The sequence below is a fragment of the Ursus arctos genome, unplaced genomic scaffold (genome assembly GCF_023065955.2).
Source record: "Ursus arctos isolate Adak ecotype North America unplaced genomic scaffold, UrsArc2.0 scaffold_110, whole genome shotgun sequence".
Lineage (NCBI taxonomy): Eukaryota > Metazoa > Chordata > Mammalia > Carnivora > Ursidae > Ursus > Ursus arctos.
The window spans coordinates 1-22,993 of record NW_026622776.1 but is presented as its reverse complement, the minus strand read 5'-3'; the positions used below and the strand labels follow the sequence as shown (position 1 = coordinate 22,993).

At 37.0% G+C, this 22,993-nt stretch overlaps 1 protein-coding gene across 1 annotated transcript; it reads right to left on the bottom strand.

Annotated features, from left to right (window-relative positions):
* Positions 1-242: 242 nt before the first annotated feature.
* Positions 243-19,411, bottom strand: LOC130543374 (dnaJ homolog subfamily C member 25). The gene is made up of 4 exons (XM_057310236.1): positions 11,899-19,411; positions 7,194-7,346; positions 5,019-5,489; positions 243-2,971 (listed from the first exon to the last, which is right to left on the bottom strand). The coding sequence occupies exons 2-4, from the start codon at positions 7,314-7,316 to the stop codon at positions 2,849-2,851; spliced, it is 717 nt and encodes a 238-aa protein (XP_057166219.1). The 5' UTR covers positions 7,317-7,346; positions 11,899-19,411; the 3' UTR covers positions 243-2,848.
* Positions 19,412-22,993: the final 3,582 nt, after the last annotated feature.

Sequence of the window (22,993 nt, the reverse complement as noted above, 5' to 3'; positions counted from 1 at the left end):
AATACTAGCTGAATGTTAGCTTAGCTTAGCGATGCCTTCCAGTCAAGCAAAATCTCTCCAAGGTTTGGAAGTTAAACGTTTATTGCCCTGTCCAAAGTAAAAACAAAACAAAACAAAACAAAAAAGAAAATGAACTATGATTTTTCTAAACATAAATTCAATAGTACTAAAATACTTGTTAATTCTCTAATCTCAAACTCTTTTTTCATGTAACATTTAAAAATCCTATTTACCAATTGTAATTTTTTTTTTTTTAAGATTTTATTTATTTATTCGACAGAGATAGAGACAGCCAGCGAGAGAGGGCAGGGGGAGTGGGAGAGGAAGAAGCAGGCTCATAGCGGAGGAGCCTGATGCGGGGCTCGATCCCAGAACGCTGGGATCACGCCCTGAGCCGAAGGCAGACGCTTAACCGCTGTGCCACCCAGGCGCCCCACCAATTGTAATTCTTAAGACTATATGAATATGAGCAATGAAACAGCAACCTCTGATTTGCAGAACTTGGAGAATTCATAAAGAAATAAGACCACTGAAGGGCACCCAGGTGGCTCAGTTGGTTAAGCATCTGTCTTTGGCTCAGGTCATGATCCCAGGTTTCTGGGATCAAGCCCCACAGCGGGGAGCCTGCTTCTCCCTCTCCCTTCTGCACCCCCTGCTTATGGTTTCTCTGTCAAATAAACAGAAAAAAATCTTAAAAAAAAAAAACAAAAAACAAACAAATAACACTGAGGAAAGGGTTAGTAGTAGAATCTCTTATGAAGATATTTGACATGAATATTATCCTAAGAGTGATTTTACCACAGACCTCAATTATATGGAGTGATAATAGATACCAATGAACAGCTATGCACTATAAACCCCTACATGTCAAACAAAAGGAAATGGTGATAGGATAGCCTTAAGAAGCACAAGGAAAAGTATCTAACTAGTGAGGTTGTGGGATCCTCTATCCAGGTTTCTTCTCCAGATGGTTCTAAAATTGAGAAGCGTTTGGCTTTTTGGTGAGGGATGGGCAGAATATAAATAAAGATATTCATAGTACTTGAATGACACTTGCAACTAATGGCTCTTCCTTCACTATAGGATTTTGAAGCATATTTTGTTGAGGGAAGGAAAGAGAAGAATAACAGTCCTTCCGTTAAGGAGAGTCCATTTATCTTGACCCATGCAATGACCCTGATTCCAAATAACGACCAAACTTTTACCAAGAGAGAAGGCTGCTGGGGGTGATTCCAGAAATGAGGTTTCTATAAAGCCAGAGAAAAATACAACAATCTAGCAGATATTCAAAATAATTTCCAACACACATTGTTTGTATCAGCCAACCTTTATGAATGCTAACATACCCAGTCCTTTTATTATGCCTTATTACTAGGTGTAAAAAAAAAATACTTAGAGTATCAGAAGTTTGAAATTTTAACAGAGGGGCAAGTGCTTTAAAAAAATAAAACTATTTCAGAATTTAAGAACAGCAAAGGGGTCTACTGATAATCTAGTTAAAGTCCTCTCCCAACTTTCTATCTACTAAGGTAACTGAGGCCCTCACTCACAGATTAAATGACTCACAAGGTCAAAACTCTTCCCTCCTGCCTCTTTGTATATCACATATTTGGGCTGAGCTCCTGAAAGCACTAGTTTATTTTAGCTAGAAACAGACTCTGCGTATCTATTACCTACACTAATCTTTTTAAACTACATACTACAAAAGCAATTATGTTAATCCTTGATTTAAAATGTCATACCAACAAACTTGTGATATATTGCAACCATTTTATTAATATGAAGCAATGAGATAAATCCTTTAACAGGAGTACTGATTCACTACCATGATTGTGTATCAATACCTTGATGCAGTATCATACTTGCTTCTGTCAATTTATGTGTGAATTACTTTCACTTCCACATGTATAAAACATATTTCATTGTTTGAAAGAACAGCACACAGCCATGCACCTCCTGTCTTGTTTAAATGCATGTAAATACACTCACGTACGCTGGATTTTTCATGGCTCAAGGACTTCATAATACATGAACAACTTTTCAGTACACTACTTCTGCTCTGTCATTTTTTTTTTTTAACTGAAGTGGGTGGGGAAAGCAATACTGTGGTACAAAAGACCTTTTTAAGGTCTCTTCTGGAAAAACGTTTTGAGAATACAGTTATAGTCCTATAATGACTGTAATCAAGATCATCCTACAAGGACGTGAAGGTTGATTCACTCTCCTGGAGAGTTTCTGATCATATTAAGAACATTATGACAGGGGGAAAAATAGTTTAAGCACATTCTGGCAGAAGACTCTCCTAGAGAGATATTTTGAACGTATTTCAATCCTAGAATGACTGTAATGAAGATGACATGACAGTTGAAATCATTTTGCTGAAGAAGTTCGTGTCTAAAGACACTCAAAATGTAATTAAATGCTGTTATAATTTTTTATGTTTTGTGAAAATATCAGAGGCCATGGAAGCAGAAAAATGTAGCACTGTAACAAAGAATAAGGAAACACTTTTAAAGAATAAACACTTAACACGTAAAAATTTTAAATGGTATCTAATAAATTTTCATGTCAAATCTTTTAACTAAACATATAAAAATTTAAAATGGCAACAAGTAAATCTTCATGTCAGATCATTTAACAAAATCCACAAATAGATTATAAAAATTGAACAATCATAAATGTCTTATGTATAAAGTTTTAAGGGAAAGTTTAAATTTCTACATTATTCTGTTTAATCAAATATTTGAGAAATTTTAAGTACTGCTGAGGAGCAGTTGATACATTTCTAAAATAATTCAGTTATGAAAATATCACAATTAAGGTTTGGCATAGTAGCATTCAGTAATCCTCAGTCATCCACAAACGTTAACCGTCCAGGCCCTTCATTCTTCATCCATCTCCTGTATCTCTTCCATCTGGGGTCATTTGCCAATTTTTTCTTTAGTTCTTCCTCTTGTTCTTGTTTATAAACCTGTAAGTATAAACAACACTAAATGACTTTACCATCTAAAGGGAAACATTTGTGATTACCTTTATGGCATATTTACATTTTTCAAATATAACTTTAGGTAAAAGTTTCCTATGAATGTACTGGTTTGTCTTCCGAAGACCATCCATCTAAAAATACTAAGGAGTTAAGCACCTTAACACTCAATGTTAAATTAAAAACAAAGAAAAAAATTGTACAAGAACTTAGTAATTTTTGTCACTGATTTCTGTAACCTGAGAATACATCCTTTTCCTCATTGACATCATACATCAGCTGAGCTTAAAGGGTTTAAACACTTTCTACAACTAATGTCCAATCTTAAAGAATCACACTTTATTTCTTTAATATGGTACTCTGAAAATTTAATTGATGACTTTCAGTATTTACTGATCCTAACCAAGGAATAAAATGACCTTATATATACAACTGTCTCCAAATTCAAAGATAATTATTGGTTTTCCAAGTATTTTATTAAGATTCCCAAAGACGGTTAAACAAACCATGCAGGTTAAGGACAAAGAAAATCTTAATTTCTGTAACTTTTTGTGGATGTCAGTTGAAACTAAATGGAAAAGTTTTCATAACCAGTTTCATCAAATTTTAGAAAGAGATGACTTTATTTCCAAATTTTAGGAAGTAATGACTAAGATCACCTCATAAAATAACGTGACAATTCAGCCCAGGATAGTACTCCCTGAAAGATACAGTTTTGTGAACTGGGCTGCTTACCCTACTTAAGAGAAAAATTTTCAAGTACTTTAGAAGCAAAATAGTATGTTACTTTCCATTTTTATGTTATTTACAGGCAGGCTAACTATATCTACTTGCCAGAACATTCGGGCAATTCATAGTAAGTTACTTATATAATTCAGACTGGAACTCTACTTCAGTAAAATCTATTTAGGATACCACATATAAAAAGGAATGCCTATACACATATTGCATGGTGCACTGGGTGTTATACACAACTAATGAATCATCGAGCCTTACATCGGAAACCGGGGATGTACTGTATGGTGACTAACATAATATAATAAAAAATCATTATTAATAAAAAAAAAAAAAAAAGAATAATAGAAGTGAGAAAAGTAACTGATCATTAAGGGGAAACCTTAGCTTTAATCACATTAGTTGACATTATTAAAATTTCAGTGCATTCTTAAAAAAAAAAAAAAAAGGAATGCCTATGAAACTAAAAACACAAATATATTCAGATTTCTTAAGAAATCTTTTTGTTTTGTTTTGTTTTGAATAAACTCTACCCTGACCTGAGGCTCAAATCACGACCATGAAATCAAGAGTCACATGCTCTACTGACTGAGCCAGCCAGGTGCCCCATCACTGTGCTTTATTCTTATCTTTAATACATTAGCCAATTAATTTTATGCAAAACCTAAAATAATATCATTATGATAAGATAAATAGTTCCTTTAAGACTTGAGCTAAGCAGCGATCACCTCAAGATAACTGATGTAGCTGACAATTATAGAATATAATATTTATTAAGCTGCCCAAAGTTTAGAGACATTTTTAAAAAAAGTAACTTTTCAGACATGTTAGTTACTATATAGAAGATTTTGTGCTCTATTTTGAAATGAAGTTATTTCAACAAAATTTCCATGTCTTATTCCCTCCGTTTTGTTTTTTAATCCCTGTAGCTAAGTTTACATGACTGAAAGAAAATTTGGGGAAGAACAAATTTAAATTAGAACAATTAACAGAAAGTTGTGACATCCTTGCAAACATACATATTATCCCACTGCAGTTTAACATAACAAATCAGACCATTCTTAAGATTTTCAGCATGAGTCAGTTAAAGTATTTGAAGTTCATCTTTTAAGACAAATTACAGGTCAAAAACCCACTGTCCCACTACCAAATATAGTCACACTTTCAATAAAAATAAGATCTTTATTCATTATTTAAATCTTGGATTTCAGAAACTGGAAGGCATTTCTGTGATCCCTTCCCCTACACCAAATTTTAACTTCATAAGTAAGATGACACAAATATCCCAGCAAATAATTACCTCATAATTCTCCTTTATCCAGAGCTCTCGTTTAAGAAAAGTTTCTTTCTGATGATCTTCTAGACTATCAAACTGAGATTTTGACATCTTCATGGATTTCCGTATGATGTATAGTCTTTCTTCTTCCCCATATTCTTTGCCTTTGATGTTAAAATTATAGATCCACCGACAATACCAGACTATATATGAGCACAGGTGGAAAGGTGCTAAGAGAATTTGAAACAGGAGAAGATCACATATCTGGGGTTTCTGATAGCCTCCCTTTATATCTATTTTACTTTTTATAATGTTTTTTATGATATTCTCCTCCTCATCACGAATTTCTTCTTTGGACTTTTTGTTTCTGCCCTTCTCTTTGGCTTTTCTGAGTAACCCCTGCTGCTTGGCAATCTCCATGGCTTGGATACGGTATTTGGGCACTGTGGCTAGGTAGCTGATTGCCTTGTCATAGCTGTTCCACCAGCTGAAAAACTGAAATATTTAACAAAGAAAAATGGGTTATTTTTACTACCAAAATGCACCTTGGTGAACACCATACCCCACCCCCCACAAAGCAATTCTGATTAAAAATAGGGACCTTAAGGGGTGCCTGGCTGGCTCAGTTAGTAGAGCATGCAACTCTTAATCTTGGGGTCATGAATTTAAACCCCACAGTCAGCACAGAGCTTACTTAAAAAAAAAAAAAAAAAAAAGGGACCTCAATCATCTCTCTCTGTAAGTAAAAGATAAAGCTGAATAAGACCCACATGTACCTGGGACCTGAGGCTGGATAAATCAGGTAAGCCTTACGCTAGGCCAAAAAGCCATTAATTCAGACAGGAAATACCCAAGATTAGGGGATAAATCAATAGAATCACACCACACCTGTGATTTCATATCTACCATTTGGCTTTCCCTAGATCACTATTAAGAAATCTCTCTCTCTCTCTTTTTTTTTTTTTAAGACTATGAGACTGTGATCTACATTCTGGGGGGAACAGTTAAATGGTAAAACTAGCCAGTGAAGAACTTGTTTAAAAAAAGAAAAATGACAGGATAGACTCAGGCAACTATATTCATTCCCATCTCTTCCCTAAACCATCTCAATATATCACAGTAATGTTCATCATATTCTGAGGTAAAGGATTCTAATATGTTTGAACTCTTATTTGACTGGAAAATACATAACTTACTTCATAAATACACACAAAGGGTTTTGTTAATTGTCAGAAAAAGTCCTATTCTTCACATTACCACACATTTCATTTGCTGTTTTACTGAATGAATATTGCAGTTACACCAATAATATCTTGAAATATTATAATAGCACTCTATTAGGACTAGGGGAAAAAAATGTTACCAGGGTATTATCTAAAACAGAGAGGTAAAATTATTACTGCTTTCCCCTTTGAAAAGAAAATATTTCTGCAAAAGCAGATACATTTAAAATCCACAACCTTAATTTTCAATAGTAATTCTTTATGTCATATAAAGTGAATCTCATTTCTGGGCATTAAGCTAGAGAAGCACTTTTCAGACTAGCAAATTGATTCATTCTAGTCACCTGACATGTTCTTTCCCTCCAAAAGAAGACATGATAGCTGTGGTTAGTTTAAGAATAATAGTAGGAAAAACTCATTTCAAGATGAAGTGAAATTTTTTTGACATTTAAAACAACATGAAAGATTACTACTCTTTTAATCTATTTCAGTAGTTTTCAACCAAAGCAAAACTGCCCTTAGCAGGCAGTGGAAATGTGTGGGACATTTTTGGTTGTTACAGTAATGGCAAGCACTCCTAGCATTTGGTGGATAGGTACCAAGACTTGTTAGGTCATATTTCTTTAAGAAGTTCAGGTTTTTAACAAATTTAATGGGAAATCATTGAAAAGTCCTACAAAAGTAATATTATCAGGTTAGGAGAGAAATACTCTAAAGGGAACAATGAGAAAAATATCTATTGTTGGGTTTTCTTATTATATAATGGCATTTATCATCAATTTCTTAGATTTGCCATTGACAAAGATTCCATTGTTAATCAATTGGTTGAATAAATGAATATTTTTCTACTCTAAAAAAATTAGTCTCAACTACAAGTAAAATTTTATTAAAAGGTACTTCTAATTCAGTTTTAGTGACCAGACTAGGCAACGTGCACTAAGCATACACATAGACACACACCTCCATCAATACACACCTGGAACACTGAAATAGCACATACACTGACCAAAATCACAACTCTAACATCCACTTTAGGGGCTAAGCGCCTGCTGTAGTAGTGGTAGTAATGGCTATAGTACTCTTCTGGGTGATCCAGCATGTAGTCATAATCTTTTCGTGTTTCTTCATCCTGTAAAATAACAAGATACCCAGTCTCATAGGATATTTCAGAAAATGGCCTTAGTTTGTTATCTGTTAAGTCAAACAATTTTATAACCATGTAAGATTAATCTGAATAAAAGTGAAACTATCAAAATCAAAAAATTCCCTACCACTCTTCAAAAGCACACATATATTTGTTTCTAGAACTTTAATATTAGGTATAAGCATAATAAAAGTAATCTCTCCAAATTCTTAAGTATTGTTAGTCCTCCTAGAAAAAGAAAAACATTTTAATAACAATTAACCATGCTGTTTTAGCCAGTGTTATGTTGGTAATAAGGATGTTGTGTTCTTGTAACTTCAGAACTTGTTGATACCTCTTCTCAATAATTGTTGATAGGAACAAATGTTCCTGTTATAGGTATTCACAATCATTTTCCAGCCTTGTGTAAAAACTTTTCTGTTAAGCAATGATTAAGACAATAAAAAGCAGATGAAGCCAGTCTGTGCCTATAAAACTGAATTATGCTCATCTCAAAGAAACCCTGATTCAGTATAATGGTCAAAGTTTAACTCTGTGACTTCAGGTGATATTTTTAGCCTCTCTGAGCCTCACTCATCCTCATTAGTAAAACAGATAATATCTGCTCTACTAATTTTAGTGTTTTGAATATCAAATGACATTATACATAAATACGTTACAAATACATAATACATATTATGACATTATAACATATTGTCACAGCCCAGTTCATAAATAAGTTAACATATACATCTTTCTTAATCATACAAACATGTTCAAAAAAAATCATAGCATTCTGAAATGCTGCTCTGATGTTCACAAATAAAACATTTCTTAAAACCTTTAATTTTAATCAATTTCAAATAGGGATAAATGCCAATCTCTTACTGAGCTACATACGTTGAAGAACTATTACACTGGGTTATGATTTGCTTTTTTTATCACACGGGAAACCTATTTTGTCTTTTTGGGGTTTTTTTTAAGCAAACCCTATGAGCTACATTTGTTGAAGAACTATTACACTGGGTTATGATTTGCTTTTTTCATCACACAGGAAACCTATTTTGTCTTACTGTTTGTTTGTTTTTTTTTTTTAAGTAAACTCTACCCCCATGTGGGGCTTCAACTCACAACCCAGAAATCAAGAGTTGCATGCTCTACCAACTAAGCCAGCCAGGCACCTCTATTTTGTCTCATGTCCAAAAAATGTTAAAGAGTAAAACCAACAAATTCTCTACTCTCTGTAAGGAAGTACAATACAAATCATTATGAAAATAAAAAACCTTTTTTAACCCAGAGGACGTCTTTCTAGGATGAATTATTCAACATTCATAAAGTAGCAAATACTTAACTAAAGGCATTTCAGAATCTAAACCTAGTGCTTTCCTACCACAGACAGAGGCTCTCAGGTCTATTCAGATCTCCTGATCTTCCAACATGCAGTTTCTTAGATTTAAAATAAGTTTGCTAATGACAAAATCTCCTCTGTACCCATTAAAATCATGTATTTTCTATTAAGAATTCTGAATTTGTGGGGTACTTGGGTGGTACAGTCGAGTCGGTTAAGCATCTGACTCTTGGTTTTGGCTCAAGTCATGATCTCAGGGTCCTGAGATCGAGCCCCACATTGGGCTCTGCACTCAGCATGGAGTCTGCTTGTCCCTCTCCCTCTGCTCCTTTCCCTGTGCACCGCACTTTTTCTTTCTCTCATAAACAAACAAACAATCTTTTAAAAGAAAGAATTCTGGGGGTGCCTGGGTGGCTCAGTCAGTTAAGCATCTGCCTTTGACTCAGGTCATGATCCCAGAGTCCTGGTATTGAGCCCCGTATGGGCTCCCTGCTCAGCAGGGAGCTTGCTTCTCCATCTGCCCCTCCCCCCCTTGTGTGTGCGTGCCCACGCTCTCTCTCTAAAATAAATAAATAGAATCTTTAAAAAAATTTTGAATTTGAATGACAATTCTCTTAGGTTCAGTACATTCAAAATATTTTTACCTCTGACTAGAATTCGAAACTAAACTAGTATCTAGTAGAATTAAATGTAAATATATTTAAAGTCTATTCCACAGCACTATTTGGAGGGCCAGTATGAGAACTGTCTGTTATATAAGGAGGGCTGAGCTCAGGCTGTTATCATTCTCAAATTCGCTTCTTGAATGTTCCTTTCTTTCAAAAAGGATTTTCTGTGGCAACTGCCACACACCTCAATTGTCAATCTATTATGATTTCTATAATTATCATACTTTAGAGCTTCTAACCTAAAGAGGGTAAAACTTTATAGGACATACAGAAACTTTATAGGTCATAGATAGCTCTGAAGACTTAAAGCCTACAACTTTTTTTTTTTTTTAAGATTTTGTTTATTTGACAGAGATAGAGACAGCCAGCGAGAGAGGGAACACAAGCAGGGGGAGTGGGAGAGGAAGAAGCAGGCTCATAACGGAGGAGCCTGATGTGGGACTCGATCCCAGAACGCCGGGATCACGCCCTGAGCTGAAGGCAGACGCCCAACCGCTGTGCCACCCAGGCGCCCCTAAAGCCTACAACTTTTGATACATCTCATTTTGAGTACTTCAAGACATCTTTTATGAATTTTTCGATTTTCCCTCCAGTTTTTGCTTTTTGGACTAATTTTATAGAAATGTTCTGCTTCTGGCTTGAAATCTTTGACTTTTAATTCAGCCTTCCAATCTTGGCAGATGCCTTTTGAAATGTACTCTTCAAATATAATTCTTTTCCTTGCTCCAACTAGATTACATGTAATTTTGAAACTAATGGCCACAGTGAGATCAGATTCCGACAGATCTCCAGCATCATTATCTATACAGAGCTCTTTGCCCAGCCTGACTGTACTCCTCCTGGTTAAAGTATACAGCAAGATCTTTGAGTGTCACTGAAATCTACTATTTGAATGTCATGGGTCCTTGGGGCGCCTGGGTGGCACAGCGGTTAAAGCGTCTGCCTTCGGCTCAGGGCGTGATCCCGGCGTTATGGGATCGAGCCCCACATCAGGCTCCTCCGCTATGAGCCTGCTTCTTCCTCTCCCACTCCCCCTGCTTGTGTTCCCTCTCTCGCTGGCTGTCTCTCTCTCTGTCGAATAAATAAATAAAAATCTTGAATGTCATGGGTCCAAAAATTATCCTTCCTTCTTTGTTCTCTTATCTTAGTGAAAGTCACAGTCCATAGAATACAGATACCCCTATTCAAACATTTCACCCAGATCTTCCACCAGGGTCACCATCTTCTCACTGGTCCCTAAATATGTGACTTACTTCATTGAGTCTTGAGCTCCTCTGACAGGATGGTCAACTAATGCTCCAGCAACTGGCCACTCCAAATTATGTACCTTGTATCTGGCCTCTCTACTGCAACCAGCCCTCCAATGAGTCCTCAAATTAACTAATTCCCGTAGAAGGTTTCAGGATCAAGTCTGACTTCTCTTAGGATGATTTTCTTTTCCTTGGGGTCACCATAAACTTATGACCCTGTTTTTGTCAAGATTAAAGACAAGAAACGTTGGCCACCTCCTTGTTACAGCATTTAATCAGCCAGAATCTTTACTCTTGGGTTTATAGCTTTCTCTCCAGAATGAGGAAAATTATTTTAGGTTGAGGTATGCATAATACACTTTGGAAGGTGTTCAAGGTTGGCACAAATTGGAGAGTTAGTTCTCAATAGTCTAAATCAAAATCCTACTCTCCAGTAACCTACAAAGTTTAGAATCAACCTAGTAAGAACACAAGGATATGAGGAATATTAGCAAAAAAGAAGAGACAAAAGACTGGGACCCAACTGAGAGCTATAGGTACATACTTATTTTAAAACTATTATACTTATTTTTTCTCCTACCCATCTTGAAACTCAGGTAGTCCCACAATTTTTTTTCATCTTCAGTGCTTCCCCATGGCTAATAAGTAAGTTAAAATTTCCTTGGCATGCAACAAGACCTCCATAACTAGTCCACTCTCACCTAGCAACATCTCAACACTTGCTCCTCTTCTGCTCCACAGCAAACATCAGATAGTAATTTCTGCAATTTGGTGTGTTCTTCCAGCACAGCACACTTTTTCATTCCTATGTCTTTAAACATATAATTCTCTCTACTTCAAATGCCCATCCCTTTCTTCCAACCTCATGAGCTTCCATTAATCCTTTAGGACACAACATTACTCCTTCAGATTTAGACCACTCTTATTACACATATGACCTATTTATTATAGCACTTATCACATTGTAATCATCAGGGTTTTTTTCCTTGAATGAGAACTTCTGGAAGATAGGGAGGGTGACTGACATATTAATCTCTGTATATCCAAGGCCTACCACAGTGCCTGGCATTCAGTAAATGTCATTTAAAAAATGAGTACAATTTTGTAAAGGCTCTCCCTCACTATAAACGTCCCTTGAGCCATACAGGTCTCTATCTCCCCAGGAAGGCTGGATGGGTGATTATTTCACAAAAACTTTGGCTTCGCAGAAATGACTGCTTGATTTCACAGCTTATGAAAACATGCTAATGTGGCTAAAACGGCTTAAACCTTAAAACAGTTTAATGTCTTACCTTTCAATAAGGTAGTACTTTTTCTTTCAGCAATTTTGTGGATCTTAAGGTCCCAGGGTCAGGAGATTCCAACTTCTTTCCAAAACCAAAACCTTTATACTTGTTTCTTCCTCCTCTCTGTCCTGAGCCTTGACAAGCAGGGCAATAAGCTCCTTGTTTCTAATGTCTACAGGAAAAAATGGTGCTTCTGCTGGTGTCCACTCCACTCCCAATCCTCTTGGGCACATGCAGGAGGACTGGAACATAACCACCAATATCTAGATCAAAAGTGAACAAGAGGAAACCCACAAGCAAAGAAAGCACTGAATCCTTCCTTCTCTTATGAAAATGATCATTCTCCCCCCTCCCCAGAGGCAAAATTATATTACGTTCTTGCCCTTGAAAGAAATAATTGTTTGATTTCAATATACATAATTGCAATAATTTGATATTGCAGCCACTTTCACATTAAAAATTTTCAGTTACACAGATAGTAGAAACCATTTTAGGACGTTAAAGGCCAGGAATCAGTAATATATGAAAATGTAATAATATTTTGTTCATTTTTTTTCTTTTTAAAAATTCTTTATTTAAATTCAATTTAGTTAGCATATACTGTATTATTAGTTTCAGGGGTAGAATTTAGTGATTCCTCAGTTGCATATAACACCCAGTGCTCATTACATCAAGTACCCAACCTTAATGCCCATCGCCCAGTTGCCCCTTACTGCCACCCACCTCTCCTCTAGCAACCCTCAGTTTGTTTCCTATAGTTAAGAGTCTCTTATGGTTTGCCTCCCTCTGTTTTGATCTTATTTTATTTCTCCTTCCCTTCCCCTATGTTCATCTGTTTTCTTAAATTCCACATATGAGTCAAATCATCCAGTTTTGTCTTTCTCTGACTTATTTCGCTCAGCATAATACCCTCTAGTTCCATCCATGTTGTTGCAAATGGCAAGATTTCATTCTTTTTGATGGCTGAGTAATATTCCAGTGGATATATATACCACATCTTCTTTATCCATTCATCAGCTGATGGACATTTGGGCTCTTTCCATAATTTGGTTATTGTTGATAATGCTGCTATAAACATTGGGGTGCATGTGCCCCTTCAAATCACTGTTTGTGTCCTTTGGATAAATATCTAGTAGTGCCATCACTGGGTCGTAGAGTAGCTCTATTTTTAATTTGTTGTGGAACCTCCATACTGTTTCCCAGAGTGGCTTCACCAGCTTGCATTCCCACCAGCAGCATAAGAGGGTTCCCTTTTCTCCACATCCTCGCTGACATCCGTTGTTTCCTGAGTTGTCAATTTTAGCCATTCTGATAGGTGTGAGGTGGTAACTCATTGTGGTTTTGATTTGTATTTCCCTGATGCTGAGCATTTTTTCATGTGTCTGTTGGCCATCTGTATGTGTTCTTTGGAGACATGTCTGTTCATGTCTTCTGCCCATCTCTTGACTGAATTTTTTGTTCTTTGGGTATTGAGTTTGATAAGTTCTTTATAGATTTTGGATACTAGCCCCCTTTACCTGATAAGACATTTGCAAATATCTTCTCCCATTCCACAGGCTGCCTTTTAGTTTTGCTGACTACTTCTTTTGCTGTGCAAAAGCTTTTTATCTTGGTGAAGTCCCAATAGTTCATTTTTGCTTTTGTTTCTCTTGCCTTTGGAGATGTGTCTAGTAAGCTGCCACAGCCAAGGTCAAAGAGGTTGTTGCCCATGTTCTCCTCTAGGACTCTGATGGATTCCTATCTCATATTTAGGTCCTTCATTCATTGAGTTTATTTTTCAATATGGTATAAGAAAATGGTCCAGTTTCATTCTTTTGCATGTGGGTGTCCAATTTTCCCAGCAACATTTGTTGAAACTTTTTTCCACTGGATATTCTTTCCTGCTCTGTCCAAGATTAGTTGACCATAGAGTTGAGGCTCCATTTCTGGGTTCTTTATTCTGTTCCATTGATCTGTGTGTCTGTTTTTTTGCCAGTACCATACTGTCTTGATGATTATACTTTTGTAATACAGTTTGAAGTCCTGAATGTGATGCCATCTGCTTTTTCTTTTTCAACATTCCTTTGGCTATTTGGGGTCTTTTCTGGTTCCACACAAATTTTAGGATTCTTTGTTCCAGCTCTGTGAAAAAAGTTGGTGGTATTTTGATAGGGATTGCATTCAATGTATAGATTTCTGTAGGTAGGATAGACATTTTAACAATATTTGTTCTTCCAAGCCATGAGCATGGAATGTTTCTCCATTTCTTTGTGTCTTCCTCAATTTCTTTCATGAATATTCTCTAGTTTTCTGAGTACAGATCTTTTGCCCCTTTGGTTAGGTTTATTCCTAGGTATCTTATGGTTTTTGGTGCAATTGTATATGAGATTGACTCCTCGATTTCTCTTTCTTCTGTCTCATTGTTAGTGTATAGAAAAGCAACTGATTTCTGTGCATTGATTTTATATCCTGCCACTTTGCTGAATTCTCGTATGAGTTCTAGCAATTTTGGGGTGCAGTCTTTTGGGTTTTCCACAGAGTATTACGTCATCTGGGAAAAGTGAGAGTTTGACGTCTTTGCCGATTCAGATGCCTTCTATTTCTTTTTGTTGTCTGATTGCTGAGGCTAGGACTTCTAGTACTATGTTGACCAACAAAAACAGTGGTGATAGTGGACATCCCCGCTGTGGTCCTGACCTTAAGGGGAAAAGCTCTCAGTTTTTCCCCATTGAGAATGATATTCGTTGTGGGATTCTTGTAGATGGCTTTTATGATATTGAGGTATGTATCCTCTATCCCTACACTGTGAAGAGTTTTAATCAAGAAAGGATGCTGTATTTTCCCAAATGTGTTTTCTGCATCTATTGAGAGGATCATATGGTTCTTGTCCTTTCTTTTATTAATGTAGTGTATCACACTGATTGATTTGTGGATGTTGAACTACCGTTGGAGCCCAGAACTAAATCCCACTTGGACGTAGTGAATAATCCTTTTAATGTACTGTTGGATACTACTGGCTAGTATCTTGGTGAGAATTTTTGCATCCATGTTCATCAGGAATATTGGTCTGTAATTCTCCTTTTTGGTGGGGTCTTTGTCTGGTTTTGGGATCAAGGTAATACCGGCCACATAGAAAGAGCTTGGAAGTTTTCCTTCCATTTCTATTTTTTGAAGCACCTTCAGAAGAATAGGTATTAATTCTTCTTTAAATGTTTGGTAGAATTCCCCTGGGAAGCCATCTGGCCCTGGACTCTCTTGTTTGTTGGGAGATTTTTGATTATTGCTTCACTTTTCTTGGTGGTTATGGTTCTGTTCAGGTTTTCTATTTCTTCCTGTTTCAGTCTTGGTAGTTTATATGTTTCTAGGAAAGCATCCATTTCTTCCAGATTACCGAATTTGTTGGCATATAGTTGCTCATATAATATGTTCTTGTAATTGTCTGTATTTCTTTGGTGTTGGTTGTGATCTCTCCTCTTTCATTCATGATTTTATTTATTTGGGTCCTTTCTCTTTTCTTTTTGATAAGTCTGATTAGCAGTTTATCAATCTTATTAATTCTTTCAAAGAAACAGCTCCTAGTTTCATTGATATGTTCTACAGGTTTTTTGATTTCTATATCATTGCTTTCTGCTCTAATCTTTATTATTTCTCTCTCCTGCTGGATTTAGGCTTTATTTGCTGGTTTTTTTTTTTTTTTTAAGATTTATTTATTTTAGAGAGAAAGAGAGAGTACATGTGTAAGTGAGGGGAGGGGCAGAGGAAGAGAGAGAGGGAGACCAGCAGACTCCCTGCTGAGCGGTAAACCTGATGCAGGGCTTGATCCCAGGACCCTAGGATCACAACCTGAGATGAACTCAAAAGTTGGTTGCTTAATTGACTGAGCCACCCATGCACCCTATTTGTTCTTCCTTTTCCAGCGCCTTTAGGTGTAAGGTTAGGTTGTGTATGAGACTTTTCTTGTTTCTTGAGAAAGGCCTGTGTTGCTATATACTTCCCTCTTAGGTCTACCTTTGCTGCATCCCAAAGGTTCTGAACTGTCATGTTTTCACTTTCATTTGCTTCCACGTATTTTTTTAAATTCTTCTTTAATTTCCTGGTTGATGCATTCTTTTTTTTTTTTTTTTTTTTTTAGATTTTATTTATTTGAGAGACAGAAAGAGATAGCAAGAGAGAGTATGAGCGGGGGGGAAGGGGAGAAGCAGACTCCCTGCTGAGCAGGGAGCCCATTGCAGGGCTCGATCCCAGGACTCGGGATCATGACCTGAGATGAAGGCAGGCCCTTAACCAACTGAGCCACACAGGCACCCCCTCCCCCATTCATTCTTTAGTAGGATGTTCTTTAATCTCCATATATTTGTGGTCCTTCCAAATTTTTTCTTGTGGTTGACTTCAAGTTTTAAAGTATGGTGGTTTGAAAATATGCATGGTATAATCTTAATCTTTTTGTACCAACTGAGACCTGATTTGTGGCCCAGTATGTGATCTATTCTGGAAAATGTTCCATGTTCACTCAAGAAGAATGTGTATTCTGTTGCTTTAGGATGAAATACTCTGAATATATCTCTTAACTCCATCTGGTCCAGTGTGTCATTCAAAACTTGTTTCCTTGTTGATCTTCTGTTTAACTGATCTGTCTGTTGCTGTGAGTGGGGTAAAAAGTCCCCTATTGTATTATTATCAATGAGTTAAATTTTGTTAATTGGTTTATATATTTGGCTGCTCCCAACTTAGGGGCATAAATATGTACAACTGTTAATCTTCTTGTTGGATAGACCCTTTTATTATGATATAATGCCCTTCTTCATCTCTCATTATAGTCTTTGGTTTAAAATCTAGTTTGTCTGATATTGGGATGGCTACTCCAGCTTTCTTTTCATGTCCACTGGCATGGTAAATGGTTCTCCACCCCTTCAATTTCAATCTGGAGGTGTCTTTGGGTCTAAAACGAGTCTCTTGTAAACAGCATATCGATGGGTTTTTTTTTTAATCCATTCTGATACCTTATGTCTTTTGATTGAAGCATTTAGTCCATTTACAGTATTAAAAGATGAATTTAGTAACTTTGTATTACCTGTCAACTCATTGTTCCTGTAGATTGTTTCTGGTCCTTTCTGATCTTTGTTACTTTTGGGCTTTCTCTTCACTCAAAGGATCCCCTTTAATATTTCTTACAGGGATGGTTTACTGTTCACAAATTCCTTTATTTTTTGTTTGTCCTGGAAACTCTTTAGCTCTCCTTCTAATCTGAATGACATACTTGCTGGATAAAGTACTCTTAGCTGCATATTTTTCCCATTTAGCATGTTGAGTGTATATCACGCCAGTCCTTTCTGCCCTGCCAGGTCTCTGTGGACAGGTCTGCTGCCAGCCTTATGTTTCTACCCTTGTAGATTAAGGACCTCTTGCCCCAAGCTACTTTCAGAATTTTATCTTTGAAATTTGCAACCTTCACTATTATATGTTGAGGTGTTGACCTATTTTTATTGATTTATTGATGGGGGGGGGTTCTCTGTGCCTCCCGGATTTAAATGTCTGTTTCCTTCCCCAGGTTAGGGAAGTTCTCTACTATAATTTGTTCAAATAAACCTTCTGCCCCTCTCTACCGCTCTTCATCTTCTGAGACCCCTATTATCCAGATATTATTTCGCTTTATGGAATCGCTGAATTCTCTAAGTCTCCCTTCCTGATCCAGTAGTTTTCTTTCTCTCTTCTTTTCAGCTTCCTTATTTTCCATCATTTTATCTTCTATATCACTGACTCTCTCTTCTGCCTCTTTCATCCTCATTTTTATAGCCTCCATTTGGGACTGTATCTCAGTAACAGCATTTTAAATTTCAGCTTGCCTAGACTTTAGTTCTTTTATTTCTACAGTAAGGGATTCTCTAGTGTCTTCTATGCTTTTTTCAAGCCCACTAGTATCTTTATAATCGTTGTTTTCAATTTTAGTTTAGACATCTTACTTATATTCATATTGATTAAATCCCTGGCAGTGAGTACTACCTCCTGTCCTTTCTTTTGGGGTGAATTTCTCACTCTCGTCATTTTGTCCAGAAAAGAATAGAAGAAAGAGGGAAAAAAGTACAATAACAACAACAACAGAGGAAAAAAACACAAAACAAACCAGAAAACAAAAACAAAACAAAATGAGAAAAAAAAACAAACAAGAAGCAACAAAAAAACCCCACTAGATCCTGGTGTTTTGGTCTGCTTGTTAAAAGAAACTAGATCTCAAAATAAAAAAGAAAGAAAACTTACATATATACAAAAAATAAAATACAATAAAAAAACAAAAAAATAAAATATATAATGTATATATAAAAAAAATGAAAAAAATAATTGAAAAAATAAGAAAATAACTGAAAGAATAATACTGAAAGACTAAAGAATAAAACAAAACCCCACAAATACTATATACTGTTTTCCCCAAGAGCTGAAGCTCTGCAGCTGTCTATGATCAGTAAATTTGTGCGAGCCAGTTGTTCCTGCTCATCTTCTCGGGGAGGGGTCTGTTGTGCTGATTCTCAAGTGCCCTTGCCCTAGTGGAAATGTGCCTCCCTTGCCAGGGGGCCAGGCTCAGTGTAAGCCGCTCTGGGTTCCACTATGTGGCACTGTTTTGCTCCCTGAAGGCTTTCAGCACCCACAGGTGGGAAGAAAATGACAGCTCCCTGCTCTATAATCCGGGAGCTGAAAGTTCACACCAGTGAGCCCTCACAGAAAAGCAGTCAATCACTCTTGGCTCCCTGGTTTCTGTCTGAACTCTGTGTTCACCCAGCCTGTGACCAAGCATTTTTATCCCAGGCACACAACTGAGTTTCAAAACTCCAAATTTTACAGATTCCTGCTGTATAGACCTGTGCTGTTCCTCCCACCATGCTTCTACCTTTTGCTTGACACTGATCGTCAGTAGTTCCCAGGTTTATGGCAACCCAGAGCAGAAAGCCAGCACCTAAACTCGCTGTTTTCAGCCAGCGTCCCCACTCTTGTGCCTAGGAAATCTGCCACACTCAGGCACTCCCATTCTTCTTGTGATCCCAGGGATCCTGATACCAAGCTATCCCTGCTTCACCACCTGAGCACCTTTAAGCCAGGGACTACCACACTGTAGCAGACTTCTAGAAGTTTCGATTTTGTGTTCCGCTGCTTATAATAATTTATGGTAGCCTTCCTAAGCAAGCTCCCTCCCCTCCACTGTATCCTCTGATATATCACCCCAGATCCAAGTCTTCCCACCTCCTACCTTCCAAAAAGTGATTGCTTTTCTATTTGTAGAACTGCAGCATTTCTTTTCTCAGATTTCCAATTGATTTTGCAGGTGTTCGGAATGATTTGATAACCATCTAGGTGTATTTGAGGGATCAAACTTAGGGTCCCCTACTCCTCCACTATCTTAATTCCCTCTATTTTGTTCATTCTTAAAAATACATATTAATCCCATTGGGGCGCCTGGGTGGCACAGTCAGTTGAGCAGCCAACTCCTGGTTTTGGCTCAGGTCGTGATCTCAGGATCATGAGATTGGTCCCCCTGTCGGGCTCCATGCTCATTGTGGGTCTGCTTGGCACTCTCTCTCCCTCTCAAAAAAAAAAAAATAAATCTTTAAAATATATACACACACACACACACACACACACACACACATATATATCCCATTTTAAAAGAAATACACATACACAAATGATCCTTAAAAAAAATCACGTTTCCCTCAATTTTTTTTAAAAAAAGACTCTTGTTTCTTTCCTTCTTTCTTTCTTTCTTTCTTTCGTTCTTTTTTTAAGATTTTATTTATTTATTTGACAGAGAGAGAGAGAGAGAGAGCCAGCGAGAGAGGGAACACAAGCTGGGGGAGTGGGAAAGGAAGAAGCAGGCTCCCAGTGGAGCAGGGAGCCTGATGCGGGGCTCAATCCCACAACCTGAGCTGAAGGCAGACATTTAACGACTGAGCCACCCAGGCGCCCCTATTTCCCTCAATTTTTTTCCAGGCCATTACATTCTATTAAAGAGGAAGAAAATTAACTGCTATCAGTTTTATTTCTCTTCTTGTTCTCTGTCCCTAGTCACTAGTGCAACTGTCTTCTCATATGTCTTCTCTTCTGTCTACATGTGGCCTCAACAACTTCCATGATTTGCAGTATCACCTAATTACTAGTGACACTCAGATCTGCTTTTCCTGTGTCCTATTTTCAAATACCTCCTAAGCATTTCCTAAATGTAACATAAATATCTCAAAGTAAACATGCTCAAAACCCAAATCTGTCCCTCAGTGTTTTAATTAATAGTAGAGTATCACCATCTAGTTGGTTACTTGAGCTTTTAGAAACTTTAGTTATTTCCAATTCAGCAAATAATTACGCAGGGCATTAATCCTTGTGCTGGACCCAAGGGAGGATAAAAAGACAAGATAATGTCCTGGTCTCAAGAACGCTCCCATCTAGAAGAATCTAGCAAGCAAGAATAATGCAATTTGATGTGCTAAGCAAGAAAGAACTAACTAACTCTGCTTGAGATCACTGGTAATGGGATCCATAGCAGAGAAGAAATGAGTACTGGATCTTGAAAAGCAAGTACGATGTAGTAAAACTTTTTCCAGATAAAGGTAACAGGAAGTATGAAGGTACAGAAGCATCAGTGAATAAGATGGATTCATTAAAGCTTGAGCACTAGGGAAATTTAGGAAGAAAGGTGTAGTAAATGTGACCAGGAAGACTGATTTGGATAAGAACTACAGAGAGGACCTTATATGCCATGCTAAAGTGCTAGAGTGTTATTGTCTGTGCTATTCAAAAATGAAATGTTTGAAAGCATGAGAACAAAAGCACTGAGTAGGTGTGTTTATTTTTGAAAGTTGACTCTGACATTATTGTAAATAGAACGAGGGAGAAAGAGATTTTAGGGACCAAGAAATAGAATAAATAGGACTTAATGATCAAGGGAGTTTAAGAACCAATCATGTTGAGGATTAACAGTGAAGTTTCTAATTATATTCACTGTGAGACCCACGTTACTCTGAGATAAAGAATAAAGGAACAGGGCATCAAGTTTGGAGAAGATGCTGGGGAAAATAGTGGAAGATTCTGAAATAGGGACAAATAAAATTTCTGGAATCTTTTCAAGTCCTGGAACCTCTGGGATTATCTATTCCTGTAGACGGGGTGCGACTTTCTAGAGACAGAAGTAACTTGTAGAAAACTGGAAGTAATACAAATAATTCTTATTCACAAAAAGAAAAATCATGTCCAGTGGAATGCAACTGATTACTGCCTTGTCATATTGGCCAGTTTTACAGGCACTTTAGTATTCCCCGTTTTGACACTGAATGTGTAGCACTTTTTCCTCTTCTGAACTGGTTTTATTATCTTACTGGTTCCTTTATTAGTTAATGAATTAAATAAAATCTGACAGATGTTCATTTTGTGTCCATATAGGAGTCATGATTATATCCTCTTTTAAAACATATGCTTTGGGGCGCCTGGGTGGCTCAGTTCCACCCCGTTAAGCATCCCGTTCTTGGTTTCGGCTCAGGTCATGATTTCAGGGTGGTGAGATCAGCCCCGCGTCACACCCTGTGCTCAGCACAGAGTCTGCTTCTCTCCTTCTCCCTCACCCTCTGCCCCTTTCCCACCCCATGTGTGTGCACTCTCTCAGATAAATAAACAAATCTTAAAGAAAAAAGTATGCTTTAACAAACATAACAAGATTGATTTCCAAAATGTTTAATTTTGGGTAACTGTCAGACAAATGAGACACAACTGAAAATATGAACCTAGAGAGCGCACAGATTTTAGAGTTGTCTCAGATGTGGTTGAGTTTCATCAGGAAGAGCTTAGAAAACAAAAAGACCCAAAGGACAGAACTCTAAGGAAAAGCAATGTTTAAGGTGTAGGCAGAAGAAAAGAAGATTATAAAGACTGAAAAGACATGACTAGAAAGACAGGAGAAACAGGAAAGAATAACACTGAGGGGGTCAAGGGACAGCAGCTTAAAGAGCTACATGATCAACAACATCAGATGTCACAGACAGTGCCAGAGGAGAGAAATGAAGAGCAGCACTCAAATCTGACATTGGAACACCACTGTCCACCTTAAGAACAATTTCATTATGTGTGCTGATACACGTCAGTCTACAACAGCTTGAAAGAAAAGGAGATAAAGTGAAGATAGCCAACAGTAAAAAAGAAGAAAAATGTGACTGTAGCTTTAAAAGAAGCAAAATTAAGCAAAAGGAATGTGAAATACACCAACTAAGAAGTTTTCAAGTTACCAAAGAGGAATGATGAGATTCCAGAAAATGGTGGAAATGAATTCAGACAAGAACCTTCCAGCCTTCCCCAACCCATTCTCAATATTGTTCCCAGAATTTTCTTTCTGAAAGAAACCTCTGATTGCGTTATTTCTCCACTTTAAAACCTCTGGTCACTATTCAATACATAAAGTTCAAATTCCTGAACACAGCTTAAATGGCTGTTCATCACCTGATCCCAAATTATGTTCCAGTCTCCTGAAACATTCTCCCTATCAGGCATCTAACCCAGAAGCAGTAGCTCCTCTAATATCTGTGAAAAATGCAATAACGATCTTCGTTCAGTGAATATCTCAAAATGTTCTTTTATCTATGATAAATCCACACAAGCTAAATTAAAATCTCAAGTGCTCGGTTTCTGGCCAGAATTAAATCAACACATGTTATATCAACTCATTAACTTATGTTAATCAGAAGCTCTGATTGGTTGTTAACATCATGTGTTGTCACAGAACTAAAATTAAACATATTTGGTGTTCAGTCAACCTTTGCCTAAGTAGGGAATAACAGCTGAAATTACGATATCAGTAGAAAATAAAGAGCACTTATGGGGTCACAGCAGAAATAGCAAATGTGGTACATAAAGTACCACACCCTTCTTCTGGACCCATGGGAGAAATCACTATCAAACATCTCATCTTTCCCACTAAACCCAGACAAGACCTCAAAACCTTTACAAGTGTTTAAAGGAGTCATGACCAATCAGAGTTGACATGTGAAATGAAAACTATCTGCCATCAAGCTTACTTAATTTCGCTGTTTATCAGCATCACAACTGTAATAGAAATTTACATGTTTTTTATTATTTTTATGAATACCCAATTATT